At 58.8% G+C, this 19,808-nt stretch overlaps 1 protein-coding gene and 1 pseudogene across 4 annotated transcripts; both read left to right on the top strand.

The window, feature by feature from the left end:
- The first annotated feature begins 134 nt into the window (after positions 1 to 134).
- On the top strand, positions 135 to 18,281 carry PLCD3 (phospholipase C delta 3). 4 transcript variants are annotated; one of them, XM_047707507.1, is made up of 15 exons: positions 137 to 448; positions 9,650 to 9,811; positions 9,918 to 10,146; positions 10,417 to 10,546; positions 11,481 to 11,709; positions 12,168 to 12,369; positions 12,527 to 12,671; positions 13,462 to 13,614; positions 14,661 to 14,798; positions 14,927 to 15,077; positions 15,942 to 16,058; positions 16,707 to 16,873; positions 17,101 to 17,236; positions 17,317 to 17,466; positions 17,646 to 18,281. In XM_047707507.1, the coding sequence occupies exons 1-15, from the start codon at positions 310 to 312 to the stop codon at positions 17,732 to 17,734; spliced, it is 2,337 nt and encodes a 778-aa protein (XP_047563463.1). In that variant the 5' UTR covers positions 137 to 309; the 3' UTR covers positions 17,735 to 18,281. The 4 variants fall into 4 exon arrangements, 2 of the variants coding, with proteins under 2 accessions (XP_047563464.1, XP_047563463.1); XM_047707508.1 differs by lacking the exon at positions 17,317 to 17,466 and having other exon boundaries at positions 136 to 448; XR_007123405.1 differs by lacking the exons at positions 16,707 to 16,873; positions 17,317 to 17,466 and having other exon boundaries at positions 135 to 448.
- On the top strand, positions 1,542 to 5,802 carry LOC125087318 (uncharacterized; annotated as a pseudogene).
- Positions 18,282 to 19,808: the final 1,527 nt, after the last annotated feature.

Here is a 19,808-nt window from a genome sequence, read left to right on the forward strand (position 1 = left end):
CCGGCCCCCTTCCTTTCCCACACCTCAAGGAGGACACACCTCCCGGGCTGGGGTCCCCGCCCCGCTCCCCGCCTCGCACCTCCCCCGGCGCCGTCCTCGGCCCCGCCCCCTCCCTCCGGGTCCCTCCTTCTCCCGACCTCGTCCCTCCCTCTCTCCCTGCTCCCGACACCTCCTCTCCCCGACTCCCTGCGGGCGCCGCTAAGTTTCTCCGTTCGGGACCGCGCGCAGAGCCGGGGCCGGGCCGGAGCGGCGTCCCCGCTGCCTTGTCCCCGCGCGCAGAGCCCGGCCCGGCCCTGACCCCACCGAGCCATGCTGTGCGGCCGCTGGAGGAGCTGCCGCCGCCGGCCGGAGGAGCCCTCGGTGCCCGCCCAGGTCGCGACGCCCGTCGCCCTCGCGCCCCCGGACGGCGGCAGCAGGAGGCCCGGGCTGCGGGCGCTGAAGAAGATGGGTCAGTAACCGACGGGGGCGGTTCGGGGCGGGCGGGGACTGCCCGGGGGGGGCGCCTGGGACGGCGAGAGTGTGCGGGCGAGCTGTCGTGGGCTTCCCAGGCAGCGAGGGTCGGAAGGTTGGGGGTCGCACCTGTGGTCATCCGACGTTCCCCGGCCGGGCGAGGCGCGCCGGTGGCCTTTGCTTCCCACCAGGAGGCGCCCGCGGGGTGTGCTGGCGTGGGCCTCGGGGCGCGGGGCGCTGATTGGGGTCCGGGAGGACCTGGTGAAATAGAGTGGGAGAGACACGCTGGGGGTGTCCCTCACCCAACTCCCCAGAACCCTGTGCCTTCCAGGGTTCACGGGCGTCCCCGGTTTTCCTGGGTTCTTGGCTGCCGTTAGGGGGACAGGGGAGCTGTGGAAGAGGCCAGCCTCTCAAGCCGGTCCTCCAGCCCTGCAGCCCCCCCAGGGGTTGCAGCAGCCCCTGCTGCGACTTGCAGCCCGTGCAGCGACCAGGTAGGACTGGTCGAACTGGTGAGAATACTGTCCTTGGAGTGAGAAGGACAGATGCCTGTCTCAGGTTCGGGAGAAGTGACTGCAGGGAAGGAATGTTAACTCCCAGAGTCAGGGGGCACTGGGTACCTAGGTGGCATCACTCAGTCTTCCTCATTCTCCTGAGAGGCACCTGGTATAATTCCCACTTCACAGATGAGGAAACTGAGGCAGAAAAGTTGAAGAATTTATCAGTGGCCACACAGCTAGTTAAGGGCGGAGGATGACATGGGAGGCTGTGGGCAGCCACACTGTGGCAGAGACCATCTCAGAGCCTGGGCAGAGTGTCACTGACTGGCTGGTTAGGTGGCTTGAATGAGAGGTGTATGAGTATTTTAGAAAACATCCATGGGGTGCCTGGGTGGTTCAGTGGGTTAAGCCTCTGCCTTCGGCTCAGGTCATGATCCCAGGGTCCTGGGATCGAGCCCCACATCGGGCTCTCTGCTCAGTAGGGATCCTGCTTCCTCTTCTCTCTCTGCCTTCCTCTCTGCCTACTTGTGATCTCTCTCTCTCTGTCAAATAAATAAATAAAATCTTAAAAAAAAAAAAAAAGAAAAAAGAAAACATCCATGACTGTGAACCTGAAATGCTATGTCTCAACCGCTGTTGGTAAATAATTCATGATGGAGAGGTGGGTGTGGGGGAATAGGGCAGGGCTGCCCAGGAGACAAGCGTGAATCTCCAGGCAGAAGTCAGGGTGCCGATTGCCAGACTTGCCTTCTCTTTGTCACTGCCCCCCACCTTGTTCTTATTTCTACCTCCTGTCACTCACTCAGATCTGAATGGACTGAGCTCTGACTGTGTTCCGAGCGCGGAACCTGGCACTCTCCCTGAGGAGACGTAAGACACATGATCTCTGCCCTACCCTCCAATCATTCATGCACGCGGCAGACATTTACTTAGTGCCTATAGTAGGCTCTGTCCTGGGATTCAGCAACAAATAGGACAGACACAGTTCTGACCCTTTAGAGACAGACAATGAGGCAAAGAAACAATTCTAGGAAGGGAGAGGGCAAATCAGGTGCTGGGGAGCCAGCGCGGGCCCTAGCTGGACCCCAGAGCCAGAGGGAGACTGGAGCGGTGTGTGGGGGAGAGGCAGGTGAGAGCCAGATGCTCAAGACCTCTCCTTATAGAGTTATGGTCTTGCCCTGGGGGCAGCAGGAGCCCCAGAGGGTCTCAGGCAGGAGGAGGGAGGCAGGGCTCCTGAAGAGTGGGGGGCATGTCGGACAAAGGCAGGGATGAATCAGGGAGAACCATAAGAGGGAGGCTGAGGAATCCATTGGTCAAGCCATGGGGATGCTCAGACTTGGACCAGCACAGCTGAGTTGGGTTCTAGAAGAACCACCTAGGAGGCGGGCTGGGCTGGATCTGCGGCTGGTGGGATCTGAAAGGTGTCTGGTGGGTGACAGTGTCATTCTCTGGGCTAAGGAGCGCTGGTGCCTTGGGGAGGGGAGGGCTGTGGGGAGCTGAGGGGCCACAGAGACATCCGGGGCTGGTGTTGGGCCAAAAAAGCAGGGCTGGCGGATGCTGGGGGAGGGCTGGGGTGCTGCCTGGCATAGCCGGCTGCTTCTTCATTCCATACGCTTCTGCTCAGCGCTATCAGCATGTCATGGCGCTGTGCCAAGGCCTGGGGCTGCGTAGGTGAATACCACAGCACTTTGTCCTCGGGGGGCACACAGTTTAATAGCCGGAGACACTCACAGACAGGTCATACCTCCAAACCCAGGACTCAGCCTCATGGCATGAGTAAAGCCGCACGGGAGCTCAAGGCATCCCGTCCTAGGGACACTGTCAGGGCATGTGTGGGTGTCAGAATGTCACCTGGGCCACCCTCCCCTCCCACCGTTTCCCCGACCTACCGAGTGACTGCCGAGAGAGGGATGTCCAGTTTCTGGAGAATGCCCCTTCCCCGGGCATCACGGATTCCAGGAACAGGGCGGAGACAAAACCCAGGTGTCCTGGGGCCCAGCCTTTCAGGCCACCAAGGCCAGGCCCACCACCCAGGGAGCTCCCACCATGGCAGCCAGACATAGCTCCTCCCCAGGTGGCTCTCAGGGCTGTCCTGGTCTTGGTCAGGGCCAAACCCCCCAGGCTAACAGACACAACAGACTTTATTTCAGGTCCTGTCAGGAGACAAGGGCAGGGAGTGGCTTGGAGATCAAAGGCTCAGAGGGGCCCACAGGAAAGAAAGGTCTTCTCAGGCGAATGGGGGAATGGGAACAAGGGGGGAGCTGGGACGATGGCGGGGGCGGGGGAGGAGGAACACGACTCCAACACGGACTGGGAGTCATTTGTGGAGCCTGGGGCTCTTCTCCTGTCCCTTCCTCCTCAGCGGGGGTGGCTGCAGGCTTAGCCTGTCCCCAGAAAGCCAGGGAATAGCTGGGGAGAGTTAGAGCACCTGCCAACCCAGGCACAATGTATCTGGCGGGAGCCTACTTAACGCTTGGCATCCCGGGGAGAAGATGCTGCTGACGTCCTCGCAGGGCAGATCAGCTGGGGGTAGGGGATGACGTCACCAGCCTGGGGCTCACATGGCTAAGAGACAACAGCTAAGGCCTAGGTTTCAATGATGGCTCTTTATTGCCAGAGTTAATGATACGAATTAACACCTTTATAACACTGAGCGAGGGCTTTTCACATATCAGCTCATTTAATGCTCACAATTGTATGAGGTGTGTGGTACCATGAGCCTCATCTTACAGATGAAAAACTGAGATTCCGAGATGCTGAATGCTGGGAAGCAGCTGAGCGAGGATTCAAACCCAGGCGTATGGCCCCGGCGTCCAAGCTCCTGTCACAATGAGGGAGTGAGTGATTTGTGTCTGGGCATGGCCTGCCTCTCCTCTCCCCTGCAGAGGCTCTGCCAGCCCCTAGAGGTGTCCTCATAGGTGTTACATAAAATCCAGGACGGCCCATTAAACGTGAGTTTCAAATCAACAGCAGATCATTTGGAACAAACTTACACTAAAACATCACTTGTTGTTTATCTGAAATGTGCATTTAAATGGGCATCCTGGATGTCACCCGCCAGCCCTAGCCAGCCCTATCTCCTCAGAGCCCCTGTCTGTGCCCGCACCCCTCAGGCCCCGCCCCTGCCCCTAATCCTCCCCGGGAGCAGGAGTGGAGGCCTGAGTGGGCAGAATCCTGTTCCCTTTCGTCCCCGGCCTGCAGGCCTCCACCAAGTGCCACAGCGGCCAGAGGGCTCTCACTATGGCCTGCCCAGGACTTCTCCTGCAGGGTGAGTGGGACTGCCGCGCGTGCACTTGGCCAGTGGGAGTCCTGGCAGGTGTCTGATCTGGTGGGAGGGAGAACTGGGTGGCCATCCTGGCTAAGCCGGGGCCTGCCAGGCAGGACTAGGGGGCTGTCCCTGTCATGCCTTGTGGCCTCCCTCACCTCTCCTCCTCCTTCGGCTCTGGGTAGGCCTCCTCCTACAACCTTTGCCTCCAAATAGGCTTCATGCGTGTTCTGGCCCTGCCCGGAAGGGTGCTGCCACCTTCAGTCGCTGTGTGTCTGGCCAGCACTGCCTGCCTTTCCTGACTGTGTTGACTTTCCAAAGAATGTTATGGACTCTGGCGCTGAGCTTGGCCGGGCCTTCGCCCTGGGTGTGGCGGCCGGCCCCAGCGAGGGGGACGCGCTTCCCACCTGCAGAGCTGGGGCTGCCTGCTGGCCAGAGGGATAGGATGGGAAGGTGTTGGGACCCTCACCATCGTGTGTTCCCTCCCAGAACCCTCAGGAAAATCTTCTCTTCCTCTCCTCCCCCACTTGGCATGAAGCTGTTGGCTGCTGTTTCCTGCATGGCTCACATTCCTGCTGGAGCTCCGGTGCCCTTCCTGAGTGTGCCCTAGTACAACGCACACATTTGCACACACACCCTAAATGCACACGCCCCCCCCCACACCCCCTTGCTCAAGACCTACCACTTTCACGCCCAGCTGCCTATGCATTACCCTCTTGTCTACACTCGCTGTAGCCCCACGGCACACACACCCCCACCCTCACCCCCACCGCCGGCCAGCTCTGGCCTCTGGCCATCCACCACACGGCCCCTGTGGCCTTCCTGGGCTTGGGGGACCTATGCTGTGGTCGGCACACGCAGCTTGCCCTCTCATAGTACCAGTGGCCCGTCTGTGCAAACGTTGGTGGGGGGGATGCGTTTTGAGGATCAGAGATGGACGTGGCTTCCCCATGGCCCTTCCAGCTCGGTTGCTGAAACCGCCTCCTGCCCCTTGGCCTTGGCCACCGACATAGAATGGCTCAGGGCTCAGACCACACACACACCAAACCGTCCAGGCTAAAGGTGATAGTTGGGAAACGGGGCTGTCCATTCCTAGCCTCCCCCTGGCCCGTCTCTGGGGGCTGAGATAAGGGGTTGGCCTAGAGAAGGTGTCCGAGCCCCTGCTGACAGCACTGAACTGGGCTGGAGAAGGGCGCCGTAGGGAACCATGAGCCTAACGAGGACAGATGGGTGGGAATACCTAGGTCCCTCTCCCCTCCCGGGCCACCACCTTACTTTATCCTAATTTAGCGAGTTCCCACTGTGGGCCAGGCCCTCCATGGAGGACACCTGCACATTAGCTCATTCGAGCCCCACACGGCCCTTTGGGGGGTTAGGCAGCCCCCAACTCTCAATGCATTCTGGATCCACAGCCTTACAGACCCAGGACCCTGGATACATTAGCTCCTCTGTGCCTTTTGAACAGCTTTATTGAGATGTTAACTCACATATCAAACAGGTCACCCATTTAAGCATACAGTGGTTACTGGACTATTACGTTACTAATTTTTTTTTAAAGATTTTATTTATTTATTTGACAGACAGAGATCACAAGTAGGCAGAGAGGCAGGGAGAGAGAGAGGGAGAAGCAGGCTCCCTGCTGAGCAGAGAGCCCGATGCGGGACTCGATCCCAGGACCCTGGGATCATGACCTGAGCCGAAGGCAGAGGCTTTAACCCACTGAGCCACCCAGGTGCCCTACGTTACTAATTTTTAAAGCTGTGGTAAAAAATGCGTAAGTGGCGATTTCAACCGCATTAATTACATGCACAGTGTTAGGCATTCACAATGTTGTGCTCGCTCTAAAACTTTTCCATTACCCTAAACAAACAAACAAAAACCCCTCTGTAGCCATTAACCCGTCATTTCCCCCTTCCTCCCTTCCCGTAGGCCGTGGTAACCTCTAATTACACTCCATCTCTGAAATTTTTTTATTGAAGTGTAGGGGCCATATAATCGGTCCAGATGAATTTGACTATTTTAGACACCGCCTATAAGTGGGATCATACGATTATCTGTCCTTTTACGACTGGTTATTTCACTTAGCATAATGTCATCAGGGGTCATCCACGCAGCCTAGATCAGATGTCCCTCCTCTTTACGGCTGACTAATGTCCCACTGTATGTCTGTACCCACCTTTGCTTCTCTGTTCATCTGTTGATGGACATTTGGGTTGTTTCTATCTTTTTTGCCTTTGTTCATCCCCATTTTCCTACTGTTATTTAATGATTGTTCCCCCTCTGTTTGGTCAAGGTAGCCATGACACTGGCTCAGCCCAGCTCCATGTTCAGGGCAGAGATATTTAGATTAGAGAACCCACGGGAAGCACTAGAGGCAGGCAGCTGGTACACCTGCTCCAAGTGGGTAGGAATGAGGTGGAGGAAGCATCTGTGGGTTTGGGCCCTGGCAGGGCCTATAAATGTTGACTGGGTGCCTGGGCAGAGAGCCAGGTGCCTTCCAGTGCCTCTGCCCAGGGCCTGGGCCCTCCTCCTGACCTCACTCCCTTACCTCTGTGGGTCCCGCCCTTCCTGTCTGGAGCCCTAATCCCTTCCCTACCCCAAGGCTCAGAAGCTGAAGCAACGGGGAAGGAGTGTCACCTGCTCTGGGAACTCAGCACCTGGCTCAGCCTGGCATCGAACTCTCATTCTATTTGGCTTTTCCAATGGATGCGTGTTTGGGAGCATCGTGAGCCAGAGACCAGTACCAGTCCCTGCTGGGTGGGCAGACTAGAGTGTCACCCTTTCCCCCAGCAGGCTCCTGGGGAGCTGGGGATGAGGGCCAGGGGCAAGGGCCCCCTCAACATGGGAACCTGTCCCAGCGGAGGGCTGATCAGAAGTTCTGGCTCCCTGTCTTGATGTCCTGTTTGCAGAATGCTCTGGACAAAGCAGGACCTTGGTGATTCACCTCCATTTCCAGCCTTAGTCATTCGCCAGCCCCCCCTTCTCCCCCACCCAGCTATGGGCTTGGCCTCAGAGGACTGGCTGGGTCAGGGGAGGTAGCTCCTGCTGCAGAGCCTGGTTGTCATGGGAATGAGGAGTTCCTTTCCCATAGCTGGGGAGCTGGGGGGGGGCTCAGTTGTGGTGGCACTACAGGTTCCCCAAGTGTCCTGCCACTCAACCCATTGCTTCTCAGGCTGAGGGAATTCAGAAGTTGCCCAGATGTGGGTGCGGAGGGCTGAGGGTCTAGTGAGTCTCTTGGCCTGCTTTGGGCCACCTTCTAGCTCTTTGTCTGGAATGACGAGGTTTCCACCTCCCCTTCCTAGCCCGGTCTGAATTCTGAGAGACCCTTTGGAGCCCTCAGAGCCACAGACTAGCCCCAAGGGGGACCGCGGGCTTCTCCAGATGGCAGGCTTCTCCTCCTGGCCCTGAGACCCTGGTTGTCAATCAGTCACCCTCCGGGTCACAGGGGAATTTTTAAACATCGATACCCAATACGAGAATCTCTGGGATGTGGGGTTTGCCACCTTCTCCAGGCGAGTCCGATCACTGCCAGGGTTCAGAAATCATCCTGGCCTACAAGGAAAGGCCAGATAGGGTAGGGCTGGGGGTAGAATGTGCTTAGTTCCCCAGTTGTCGGTGGACATGGCTTGTCCTCCCCTTTCAGAAAACGCTGGCTGTGAATCTGGCTCTGGGATGAGCACCGAGATGTGGATATAAGACTTTGTCCCTGTCCTTGGGTTTATTAAAGTTCCCTGAAATTAAAATTTAGGTGGGATGCTTTAGTTAAAGTAAAAAGTGCTGTGGGTGATTGGGGAGGGAGAATGCCCATTTGAGGACAAATCAAGGAAGGCTTCCTGGAGGAGATGGTGCCTGAGCCTGTCCTTGAAGGAGTCCTCTGAGAGGCAGAGAAACAAGAAGGATCCTACAAAGGCTCCCAGAGAGAATGAAAGGCGGCTCAGGGATTTAGACTTTAGTTGCATGGGTCAGAGTTCCCAACACAAAGGGGCCTGGGAGCCACAAAGCCTAATGCCACTGTCCTGTTTCATTTGGCTCACACAGTGGTGTTTTAGGGGGGGGTTGTTTCACTTTGATTTAGTTGCCAACATTGAAAAATCCAGAGGCTTCACATACAAACCCAGCTTCCTGTTCTCTGGAAACTCTGGGCCCTCATCTGCTGCCCTCCTCCTTCCAAAGGGCATGGACCCTCCAGTTGGCCACATTCCCACTCTTTCTGTTGTCCCTTGGCTCATAAACCTTCGGTATCGACCTGTAACGCAACAAAGGAGAGCAGGCTGTGGTAACACCAGGACGGGTGGCGTCTTCGCTGAAGTTCAGATTTTGCTGCTCAAGGCCGGGGGCTGTTGCGGTCTTCACTGTGTGCGTGGAGAACACAGGGCCCTGAGCGGTCACGGTTACTGCCACCAAGGCTGTGTAACTCAGAAGTGACAGAGTTGGGATTTGCCTCCCTGGGCTCCTGAATTTAAATTCTGCAACACCCCCCAAACCATGTGAGCAAGGAGAAGGGACGGAGGAGCAGAGGGGTTCAATGCAGTGGCCACAGGGACAGGTGCTGGGGCCTGACCTCCGGAGTTTGAAGCCTGCGTCCACCACTTTGTGGCCATGGAATTCTGGCAAGTTCCTTAAGCTTCTCTGTCCTTGTTTTCTCGTGTGTTCATTCACGACTGGGGGCTCGTGTATGGTAGATGTTTTGTAAGCATTTCTTCCTACTAAAGAAAGGGAGAGCCCATGTGGGGTGAGGTGGGATTGTGACAGTGGCTGGGCACCGGGGAGTGCTGAGTGTCACAGCAGACCATGCTTTCAGCTGGACACAAAGAGGACACCTGGATATCAGCCCCAGGCTGGCCTTGGCAGGGCTGGTCCTGGAGTTGTTGGCCTGTGACCCTGGAGCCAGGGTGGCCTCTGCTATCCTCCCTTGCCTTGGGGAGCGCGGAGGTGAGGAGCTTGGATTGCTGCAAGAGAGATTTAGGTTAGATAGTGAGACTACCTTCTTGATGTCAGGGTTTCACATCAAAGGAAAAGGCTGTGGGTGGCAGATTCTGGTCTTGAAGTCTAAAGACCGGGATGGAAGGGAGTGGCACAGGGTGACCTTGAGGGAGTCTGAAGTGCCAGGTGCTGCCTGAGGGACTGCTCTGCTCTAAGGGCCTCCGGAGGCAGCCGCAGCCGCTTAACCAAGACAGGAGGTACTGGTGCCCTCCCCCGCTCCAGGGGCTTGGGTGGGACACACCAGGTGAGACCTTGGGGCAGAGGAGCTGAAAGGCCAAATCCAGTCCTGGGGACACGTTAAGCTAAGCGGAGGAAGAGTGGCCGGTGAGGGCTTGCAGGGCAAGGCCGCTGGCGGCTGCCGGCTGGGAAGAGGGTGGAGGGAGCCAGGGGCCAGGGAGGCCCCGACATCGCGGTCAGGCCTCCCCCCGCCCCCCCCCCGCCCCCGACCCCGCAGGCCTGACGGAGGACGAGGACGTGCGCGCTATGCTGCGGGGCTCCCGGCTCTGCAAGATCCGCTCGCGGACGTGGCACAAGGAGCGGCTGTACCGGCTGCAGGAGGATGGCCTGAGCGTGTGGTTCCAGCGGCGCATCCCGCGCGCGCCGTCGCAGCACATCTGTGAGCAGGGTCGCGCGGGCTCAGGGCGGGCTGCCTGCCGGGATAGCGGCCGGGGGACAGCGGCCCTGACCCTGCCGTGAGTGCCCTGTACCCTCCCCGCCCTCAGTCTTTGTACAGCACATCGAGGCGGTCCGTGAGGGCCACCAGTCCGAGGGCCTGCGGCGCTTCGGGGGCGCCTTCCCGCCGTCGCGCTGCCTCACCATCGCCTTCAAGGGCCGCCGCAAGAACTTGGACTTGGCGGCGGCCACGGCCGAAGAGGCGCAGCGCTGGGTGCGTGGCCTGGCCAAGCTGCGTGCGCGCCTCGACGCCATGAGCCAGCGCGAACGTCTCGACCAATATCCTGCCCAGCTGCTGGGGTCCGGGGGATCTGAGGGGGACCCGTGCTTGGGGGCCCGAGGGCCAGCCCCAGCCCCTGGTCTTCAGATAGAGGGTGGCGCCGTGGCCTCCCGTCTCTGGGGAGCCCAGCCCCGACCCGTAGAGGCCGGGGGCAGAGAGGAAGTACAGCCCCTGGACCCGGGAGCCCCACCCCGGGGGTCCCTGGCAGGCACCTGGGTGGGGGGGCGGTAGTGCCCAGGCTGTTGCCCATATTTCCTGAGCGCCCACACCTGGATCCACGCCTATCTGCACCGGGCAGACTCCGACCAGGACAGTAAGATGAGCTTCAAGGAGATCAAGAGCCTGCTCAGAATGGTGAACGTGGACATGAATGACATGTATGCCTACCGCCTCTTCAAGGTGGGGTCCTGCCCCCACTCTGACCTCTGAGGCACCCACCTCACTCACAGCCGGCCCCTCGCCCTGCAGAAAGGCCACATCTGGGCCTACTTAGCCTTTTGCACTCCCCTGAGGGCGCTGGGCCAGGATGAGCACGGCAGCACAGAACTTCTCACCCTCAGGGAGAGAGCCCAGGGGTCAGGGGGACCCTCCGCTCCCCCAGAGAGAGCAGCAAAGCTGTGCTTTTCCTTTCTCCAAGTCTGCGGGCAACCTTTGCACTCGTGGCCGTGCACAGCTTGCACACAGTCGTGCAGGCAGGAGTCGGCTCACGGGCTCACGTGCCCACCCTCCTCCACTGTGACACATGGGGCACCTCCCCACGTGACCGGATACACCCCACATGTGGGAGCACTGACGGGGGTACACGGGGGTGCTCTGGGCATCAGAGGCTGGGTCGGAGCTCATGACAGACGCCTGTGTGGGTGGTGACTGTCTGAGCCACCTGAGCCATGGAAAGACACAGGAGCCATGGCACCTGTCCACCTGAACCCACAGCAACACAGGGACTCCTCCCCGTGAAGTCAGTTATCTGTGGCTCACTGACCGCGGGCGTGGGTCTGGGGACGGAAGGACGGCCCTGCACACACACACACACACGGGAGGAGGAATTATGGTCGGTCCTGCCCCTGGGTCACTGCTTTTCCTCCCACATCTTGATTTTGGGGGGAAGGTCATGGTGCAGAGGGACAGGCACTGAAGCCAAGAGACCTTCCTTAGAATCCCAGCCCCGCAGCGGAGCAGCTGTGTGAGCTGGCACGCTAGCTCCCAGTGTCTCTACCTGTGAACTGGGGGGTCCCCGCCTGCCCAGCGTGGTTGACGACGGGTGTGTCCGTCCGTGCGGGCCCGCTTTCCCCAGGCGTCCTCCTCCTCTGAGCCGCTCCGCGCTGCCTTCCAGGAGTGCGACCACTCCAACAACGAACGGCTGGAGGGGGCTGAAATTGAGGAGTTTCTGCGGCGGTTGCTGAAACGCCCTGAGCTGGAGGAGATCTTCCATCGGTACTCTGGTGAGGACCGCGTGCTGAGTGCCCCGGAGCTGCTGGAGTTCCTGGAGGACCAGAGCGAGGACGGCGCCACGCTGGCCCACGCCCAGAAGCTCATCCACACCTATGAGCTCAACGAGACAGGTGGGAGCCTGCAGATGGGGGGCTGACAGACAGGGTCGGGGTCAACACGGTCCTGTCTCGGCATCTGACAGGTCCGGGGGCTTCCAGCTACAATTACTGGCTGTGGGTGCCATCTTGGGCGGGTCGCCTTTGGCTCTTGGAGATGCAGTTGCCACACTGGTGACATGGCATAGCAGCGTACCTGCCTTGCAGGGTTTGGCTGAAGATTAAATGGCATGACTTGTGGGGGCTCCTGGCCGTCTCGGTTGATAGAGCGTGTGACCCTGATCTTGGGGTTGTGAGTTCGAACCCCATGTTGGGTATAGAGATTACTTTAAACAAATAAATGGCATAACTCATGCAGGGTCCAGTCAGTAGGTAGGTACTCATTACTAAGCTGAGTGAGCTTTGGGGCCCTGTGGGGCCAGACACGGGAGTCCTCCCGGTGACCTGACACTCTCTTTGACCCGTCTTCACAGCCAAGCAGCATGAACTGATGACACTGGATGGCTTCATGATGTACCTGTTGTCACCTGAAGGGGCTGCCCTGGACCCGGCCCACACATGCGTGTTCCAGGACATGGGCCAGCCCCTCTCCCACTATTTCATCTCCTCCTCACACAATACATACCTGACCGACTCTCAGATTGGAGGGCTCAGCAGCACGGAGGCCTATGTTAGGTACCATAGTGGGGGATGGTTGGGGTGAACACATCTGGGTTCTATGGGGCTCAAGTTGGGGGTGCTATGGGGCTCAAACCTGGCTCAGCCCGTCCATTGCTCTGCTCCATGGCTTCCACGTGACACCTCACCCACTGGTCTGTCTGCCTGTCCACAGGGCCTTTGCACAGGGCTGCCGCTGTGTGGAGCTAGACTGCTGGGAGGGGCCAGGAGGGGAGCCCATCATCTATCACGGCCACACCCTCACCTCCAAGATCCTCTTCCGAGACGTGGTCCAGACTGTGCGTGACCATGCCTTCACTGTGAGCTCCCAGGACCCCCATGCCCAGCCCCAGAGCCTCCTGCAGTGACCCCAGCATCCTCTGTCCTTCCAGAAGAAACCCCCCCGCCCCTCTCCCAGAGAATCGCTCACTCACCCAGTGCCACTGGGACAGCTGAGTGAGAGGCTCCCTTCCTCCACCCCCATGTTTAATAAATGCAGTAAAATCACAGAATGTCTGGAAGAAAACCTTGCGGGTAGGGAAGGACGTTTGAATCATGATTCCCAAAGAGAAGGGCACGAAAGAGAAGTTCAGCCCTGGAGTCTGCATAGTTGCAACTCCTGGCAAGCTATGCATGAATCTTACCCTCAAAACACAATGGGCGTGGGGGCCTGGTGGGCTCAGTCAGAAGAGTGTGCGACTTGATCTCGGGGTCAAGAGTTCGAGCTCCACGTTGGGTGCAGAGATTACTAATAAATAAATAAATAAATAAATGCACATAAAAATTACAAGCCATGGGGGGTGGGGAGTGTGTAACATAAACAATATGGCCAATGTCATTGACACATAAAGGGCATTTAAACAACAAAACCATCCCTGCCGCTGCCCTCAGCTTCCCAGACATTCTCCCCTTCCCCAGAGACCCCAGATCTGGCCCCTGTCCCCCCAGGAACACACTGGTCCCAGAGTCTGCCCCATGTCCCACCTACTCAGCCCCCCGGAGTGCCTTTGCCTGTCTGTCCTGAAGGGGGTTGGGGCCAGGTGTAGTAGGGGTGCTGGGAGCGGAAGGGGGAAGTGGCTCTGAGTTGTTGCCCGTCTCCACACCCCCCAGCTGTCCCCGTACCCTGTCATCCTGTCCCTCGAGAACCACTGTGGGGTGGAGCAGCAGGCCGTCATGGCCCACCACCTTCGCGCCATCCTGGGGGACGCGCTGGTGACACAGGGGCTGGACACGCAGAACCCTGAAGAGTTGCCATCCCCAGAGGTAATGAATGTCCCAGACTCTGAGCCTGGGTGGGGGGAGGAGCGGGCGGCAGTCCGTCATCTGCCCCTGCCGGGCCACCTCCGGGGGTCGGGACCCCATACATCTCTCTGCCCAGCCTGCCCCACTCAGGGCTCTCCATGCCCTCCCCCTCGCTCCCCCACCCCACTCTGCTGCCCTGCCTACAGGGTCCCCGCAATCTCGGCCATTCCCACCTCCAAGGCTTTGGTTGATGTGTCTTCTCCAGAAACTCTCTTCCCAGCTGTCCGCCCTTGCCAAGCGCCGCTGGCTTGGAATTCTAGCTCAGCGTGGACCACCCCCTCCTGTGGTCTGAGGAACCTCCTTAGCTCTCCGGCCTGGGTGGTTCTTCCTCCCAACCCTGGAACGTTTTATCTGCCTCCTCAGGACATTTGTGTTTTTCTGGGTCCTTGAGAAAACTCTCCTCCTACTCTCAATCCAAATATGCCGAGAACATTGACTCATCTGCGTGTGTGTGTGTGCGCGTGCGCGTGTGCGTGTCTGATTTTATTTTTTTTTTATTAGCATGAAACAAACATGGTTAAAAAAAATCAAGTCATACAAAATTGTATACAACGGAAAATGGGTTTTTGTTTGCCCTTGTCCTACTTCATGGGAAGTAGCCATCTTTAAGTCTCTTGTGCATCTTTCCAGAATTTTCCTGTGTGTATAGACTTAACGTGCAGAACTATCTTCTCTTTCAAATGTTACACAACGAAGCGTATGTGATTACATGTTCTAGAGTCACTTTTTTCATGGGAGATCTTTTTGGAAGAGGGCTCCTTCTCGTTCGGCTCTGAGCTGCGTCATTCATTGGAAAGGCCACTGTGTCATATTCTTTTTGGAGGGACCTCCCTAGCCAGTCCCCTGTTGATGGCTCTAAACATTGTTTCCCATGGTTTTTCCTGTTAGAAGCATTCCTCCTCTTGCGTGGCCTTTCCTGCGCCCCCCTGTTAGCCCCCCTCACATAGAGGTGGTTGTGTGACTGATGGGGCAAGAGGAAATAATCCTTCCATATGCGGTCTCTACAGCAGCTGAAGGGCCGGGTCCTGGTGAAGGGGAAGAAGCTGCCAGCTGCTCGGAGCGAGGATGGTCGAATTCTATCCGACCAGGAGGAGGAAGAGGAAGAGGAAGAAGAGGAGGTGGAGGCTGCAGAACAGAGGCGACGGGTGAGGGGGGACGGGTGAGGGGGACAGAGCTGGCTGGGGCAGGGAGGAGCAGCCTAGGGAGGGGAAGGGAGCTAGGAGGACAGAGGAGCTGGAGCCGGTGGGCCCCGCCTCTGAGGCTCATCTCCCAGGCCAAGCAGATCTCCCCTGAGCTGTCGGCCCTGGTCGTGTACTGCTGTGCCACCCGCCTGCGGACCCTGCGCCCCAACCCGGTGCCACCCCAGCCCTGCCAGGTCAGCTCCCTCAGCGAGCGCAAGGCCAAGAAGCTCATCCGAGAGGCAGGTAGGAGCCGGACATCGGGCATCTGGGGACCAGAGGTGCCATGGAGGCCTGCAGGCTCCTGGTGGGGGCATCCTGGAGTTGGTCTGGAAAGGAGACTAAGAGGACTTCAGGGCCAGTGAAGGGGTCAGGAGGTCCCTGGTTTGGGGCTCAGGGAATGAGCGCCTGGCACATGCCCAGCTCCGGGCCACCATGGAGGGAGGAAAGAGAGTCCAGGGAGGAGGGAGGCTAATGTCCGTTTTTGCTGGACTCAAGCCTAGTGGCAGGGCCAGACATAGTCGGGAGTGGTGGTGCAGGGTGACCAATGGGCCGTAGTGCGGGCTGGGGGAGCCCTGCAGAAGGCGTGAGATCAGAGAAGGACTGGACCAGGGGATACCTGTGAAGACCCCAGACCAAAAGTTGGGGTAGAAGCAGCCAGGTGGAGAAGGGGGAGGGCTTTCGAGGCTGGAGGAGCAGGTCAGACGAAGGCCTGGAGGCATGACTTGCAGGAAGGGTTCTGGGCACCCGCAGCGCTGCTGGGGGAGTGCATGGGGGAGGCAGGACGAGAGCCGGGTGTCAGCCTGGGGCCCCGTTCCAGGCATTGAGAGGGGGGAAGGATGCGGGGATTTGGGGCTGGGATGCAGTGTCAGGATATGGAAGGGGGTCCTTGGCCCTCTCTGGGCTTCAGTAGCCTCCTCTGGGAGGTCCTCCCAGCCCTGCCGCAGGGGGGTCTGGGGGCAGGGGAGTTTAGCCTCAGTTCCCAGCTTGTCCCTAGAGTTGGGGCAGAGGAAGTTCCAGGCCCTGGCATTAGGTGAGGGACACCCAGTCGTCCCTCATCATCCCTCATCACCCAGGACTCATCGTTGTCTTGCCCCAACTCTCCTCCAGGGAACAGCTTCGTCAGGCACAATGCCCACCAACTGACCCGTGTCTACCCACTGGGGCTGCGGATGAACTCAGCCAACTACAGCCCCCAGGAGATGTGGAACTCAGGCTGTCAGCTGGGTGAGCGGGGACAGCAGCAGGACTGGGGACGGGTAGGGGAGTGGCCTCCAGGAAACCGTGAGAGGCCTGGGCAGGGATCGGGCCACACAGCTTTCCAGAAGGTGGAAAACTGGGTTCTCCTGGTAATAACAATGATTAAAATAATTGTCAGGAAAATAAGTGGGAAAACAAATCTGAGTCATTTCTTCCGGACACCGTGAAAGTCTCACATTTTTTTTTAATATGGAAGTTCAAAACATCTACTCCCATGTATCCCCTGACACACACACACACACACACACACACACACACACACACACACACTCTCTCACAAGCTCCCCTGAGTCACCACTGACAGGAGTGGGCTCTGGAGGGATGCTAAGCCCCAGCAAAGGAGCAAAGGAGGGGAATATGGTCTCCTCGAGCACAGATATGGAAACCGCAGACTTCCTTGGGTGCGACTCTGGCCCGGACCTAGGCCCAGCAGCCCCCTCTGGCCTGGGGGATACCAGCGATCAGGTGCAGGTGACAAGGTCTGGGTCCCTTGGCTGCCACGATGCCATGATGCCCCCCTAAAACCTTGGTAGGGGTGGGCAGTGAGACCCTGAATCAGAGTGGTGAAAGGAGGGTCCCTAAGAGCCCCCTGCCCTGACCCCACTATGTCCACAGTGGCCTTGAACTTCCAGACGCCAGGCTATGAGATGGACCTCAATGCCGGGCGCTTCCTCATCAACGGGCAGTGCGGCTACGTCCTGAAACCCGCCTGCCTGCGGCAGCCGGACACAACCTTTGACCCTGAGTGCCCTGGGCCCCCCAGGACCACTCTCACTATCCAGGTCAGCAGCCTGCACTGGGCCCAACCCCAGGGTCACGGCCAGTTCTGGAGGGGTCCTAGTCTGCCGGGTGCCAGCCTGTACTACCAGAGTGGAGGCCTGGGGATGGCTTGGGGTGAGGGCAGGCTGAGTCTCAGCCCTGTGCAGGAGGGTCCGGGCGAGTGCTGAGGGCAAGGGGCTCCCTGCCCCAACCAAGGGGCCAGACCGTAGCTCCCCTTCATCCCCCACAGGTGCTGACAGCTCAGCAGCTGCCCAAGCTGAACACGGAGAAGCCAAACTCCATCGTGGACCCCCTGGTGCGTGTTGAGGTCCACGGTGTGCCTGCAGACTGTGCTCGAAAGGAGACCAACTACGTGCTCAACAACGGTGGGTGGGCGTGCTGGGGGCAGTGGGGGTGGGCGGGGGAGGGTGGCAGCTGGCTCCTGACTGCCATGCCTGCGCCCTAGGCTTCAACCCCCGCTGGGGGCAGACCCTGCAGTTCCAGTTGCGGGCTCCGGAGCTGGCACTGGTCCGCTTCGTGGTGGAAGATTACGACGCCACCTCCCCTAATGACTTTGTGGGCCAGTTTACGCTGCCTCTCGACAGCCTGAAGCAAGGTTGGCAGGGATGGAGCGGGATGGGGGTCCGGGCCTCTGAGACCCTGTTCGCCTGGGCTCGGATGTCCTCCGAGAGCGTGCCCTGAGCCCAGGGGTGGGATGCGGTTTGCGCCCCCGCGGTCCTGGCCCTGCTGGGTGGGGGGTGCAGAGAACCTGACACGTGGCTATGCTCTCCACAGGGTACCGCCACATCCACCTGCTTTCCAAAGACGGGGCCTCACTGTCACCAGCCACGCTCTTCGTCCACATCCGTATCCAGCGCTTCTGAGGGTGGGACTGACCCATGCTGGGGCTCCTTGGGCGCCAGGCTGCGTCCCGTGGCAGAGGCTCTCTCCCCCTGTGGAGCAGAGGGGTAGAGGTAGGCCCAGCCCCTCCAGCCTGCTCACTTTGCCCACTCTACTCTGGTCTCAGTGGGGTGCTGGGGACTGCTTTGGTCCCCCCTGAGAACAGGCCGTGACCCTGGAGCCTTGGGACGGCCCCAGCTCCTCCGATTCTTGGCCCACTCCCTTCCTCATCGTGGCTCATGAAGAGCCAGGCCTGTTGCTGCCAGATTTGGGGTGGACACGGGAGCCTTCAGCTCTTCTCTGCCCCCCGGGGGGCCTGGTCTAGCCCTCTTCTTGCCCCCATCCCACCCCAGGCATTAGCCATCCCCCGAGCCCCTCCCCTCACCAGGCTTTCCTGGGTTCCTCCCTCGAGCTCTTGAACTTGAGCTCCCTTTCCTAGGAAGCCTGGAAGTAAGTTTTAACTTGTGTCATAGAAGGGTGCGGGAGAGGACAGTAGAACAAGACTATTGATTAAAAAATAATAAAATAGGGGCGCCTGGGTGGCTCAATGGTTAAAGCCTCTGCCTTCGGCTCAGGTCATGATCTCAGGGTCCTGGGATCGAGTCCCGCATCGGGCTCTCTGCTCGGCGGGGAGCCTGCCTCCTCCTGTCTCTCTCTGCCTGCCTCTCTGCCTACTTGTGATCTGTCAAATAAATTAAAAAAAAAAATCTTTAAAAAATAATAAAATAAAGAAGCCAGTTTATTTTACTACTGCTATACGTGGAGCACCTCTGAGCTCAGACGTACAGGCTCCCGAGGAGGGATGAGGGCAGAGTCCCATGGGCCCCCTCCCCCAGCAGGGCTTGAATTTGTCTAAGCCAGCCAGGGAGCTGGTGGGGTGGGAGGGGCGGAGAAGAGCCCCAGCTCAAAATAACCTGACCCCTCCTCTTGGCTTAGTGCTGCTTCCAGCATCACGAGACTGTGGGGACACCAACTCACAAGCTTCCCCTGCCCTATCACCATGAGGGGCTTGAATGGAAAAGGGGGATTTGGCAGGGGTGGGGGGGAGGGGCTTTTGCCAGGGAAGAACTGTTATGGCCCTAAAAGGGAATGGGGACAGGACTCTGAGGGACCTCAATAGACCCCTGCTTTCTGGGTTCAGATGCATCCGAGGCTTCTGTCTGTTCAGTAGATGAATCCGAGACTCAGGGCTCTCCTTTGTCCCCACCAGGGACAAAGGCCCAGAAACCAGCCTGCTGCTCTGGGCTGTCTGGAGCAGCTGGGAGATTGTGCCAAGACACTGGAGGGCAGAATCCAAATAGAACCTTCCAGAAAGGGGTCTTTCTGAGCTTCAGGGTGGAGCCCTGGCATTTTGGGTTCCATCAGGCAAAAGCACCAACACTGAATTGGGACAGAGCTTGAGGACAGTTTCCGGCTTGGGGATGGCGCTGGGCTGGGGCTTGAATGGGCCCCATGGACCCAAGGGCCGGGCTGGCTCTCCTTCCTGCAACCTATGACCCCATGCAGGAAGTGAGAGCCTCCGCCTGCCCTCCACACGCTGAGAGCAGCGTTTGGTTCTGATGATCTGTGTGTCTCATAGAGGATGCTCCCACTCTGAAGGGGTCAGAAGCCTCCCTACGAACGAACCACAAAGGCCTGGGCCAGGCAGCCCAGACACATGGTTCTCAGGGCGCCAGGAGGCCAGGTGGCTGGCCCGCAGGCCTGAGGAGGGAGGCCCTGAGGAGCAAGGTGCCACCAGTTACGGTGCACACAGAGCAGTTTGGGTTGTTCTGTCCCCACAGGGCCTGCTCAGGTCAGGGTTTGGGTGAGGGTCCTGTGTCGGGAGAACACTAGACCCTGAGCTGAACCCCCACCCCCCACCATCCTGCTTCTCTTCTCTAGTTTAGTAAAGCACGAGGAAGGATTTCCTGTTGGGGTGAGACCCCAAAGCTGGGAAGTCGGCCTTGGAAGGGCAAGTCTTCCGTGCAGGAAAATGGGTGGGAATGATGATGGAGGGTGGAGGCAAGGAAGTCACTTTTAACTCCAGAGGTCCCGCCCACAGGGCTGTGTTCTCAGCCC

Source organism: Lutra lutra, chromosome 16 (genome assembly GCF_902655055.1).
Source record: "Lutra lutra chromosome 16, mLutLut1.2, whole genome shotgun sequence".
NCBI classification, from domain to species: domain Eukaryota; kingdom Metazoa; phylum Chordata; class Mammalia; order Carnivora; family Mustelidae; genus Lutra; species Lutra lutra.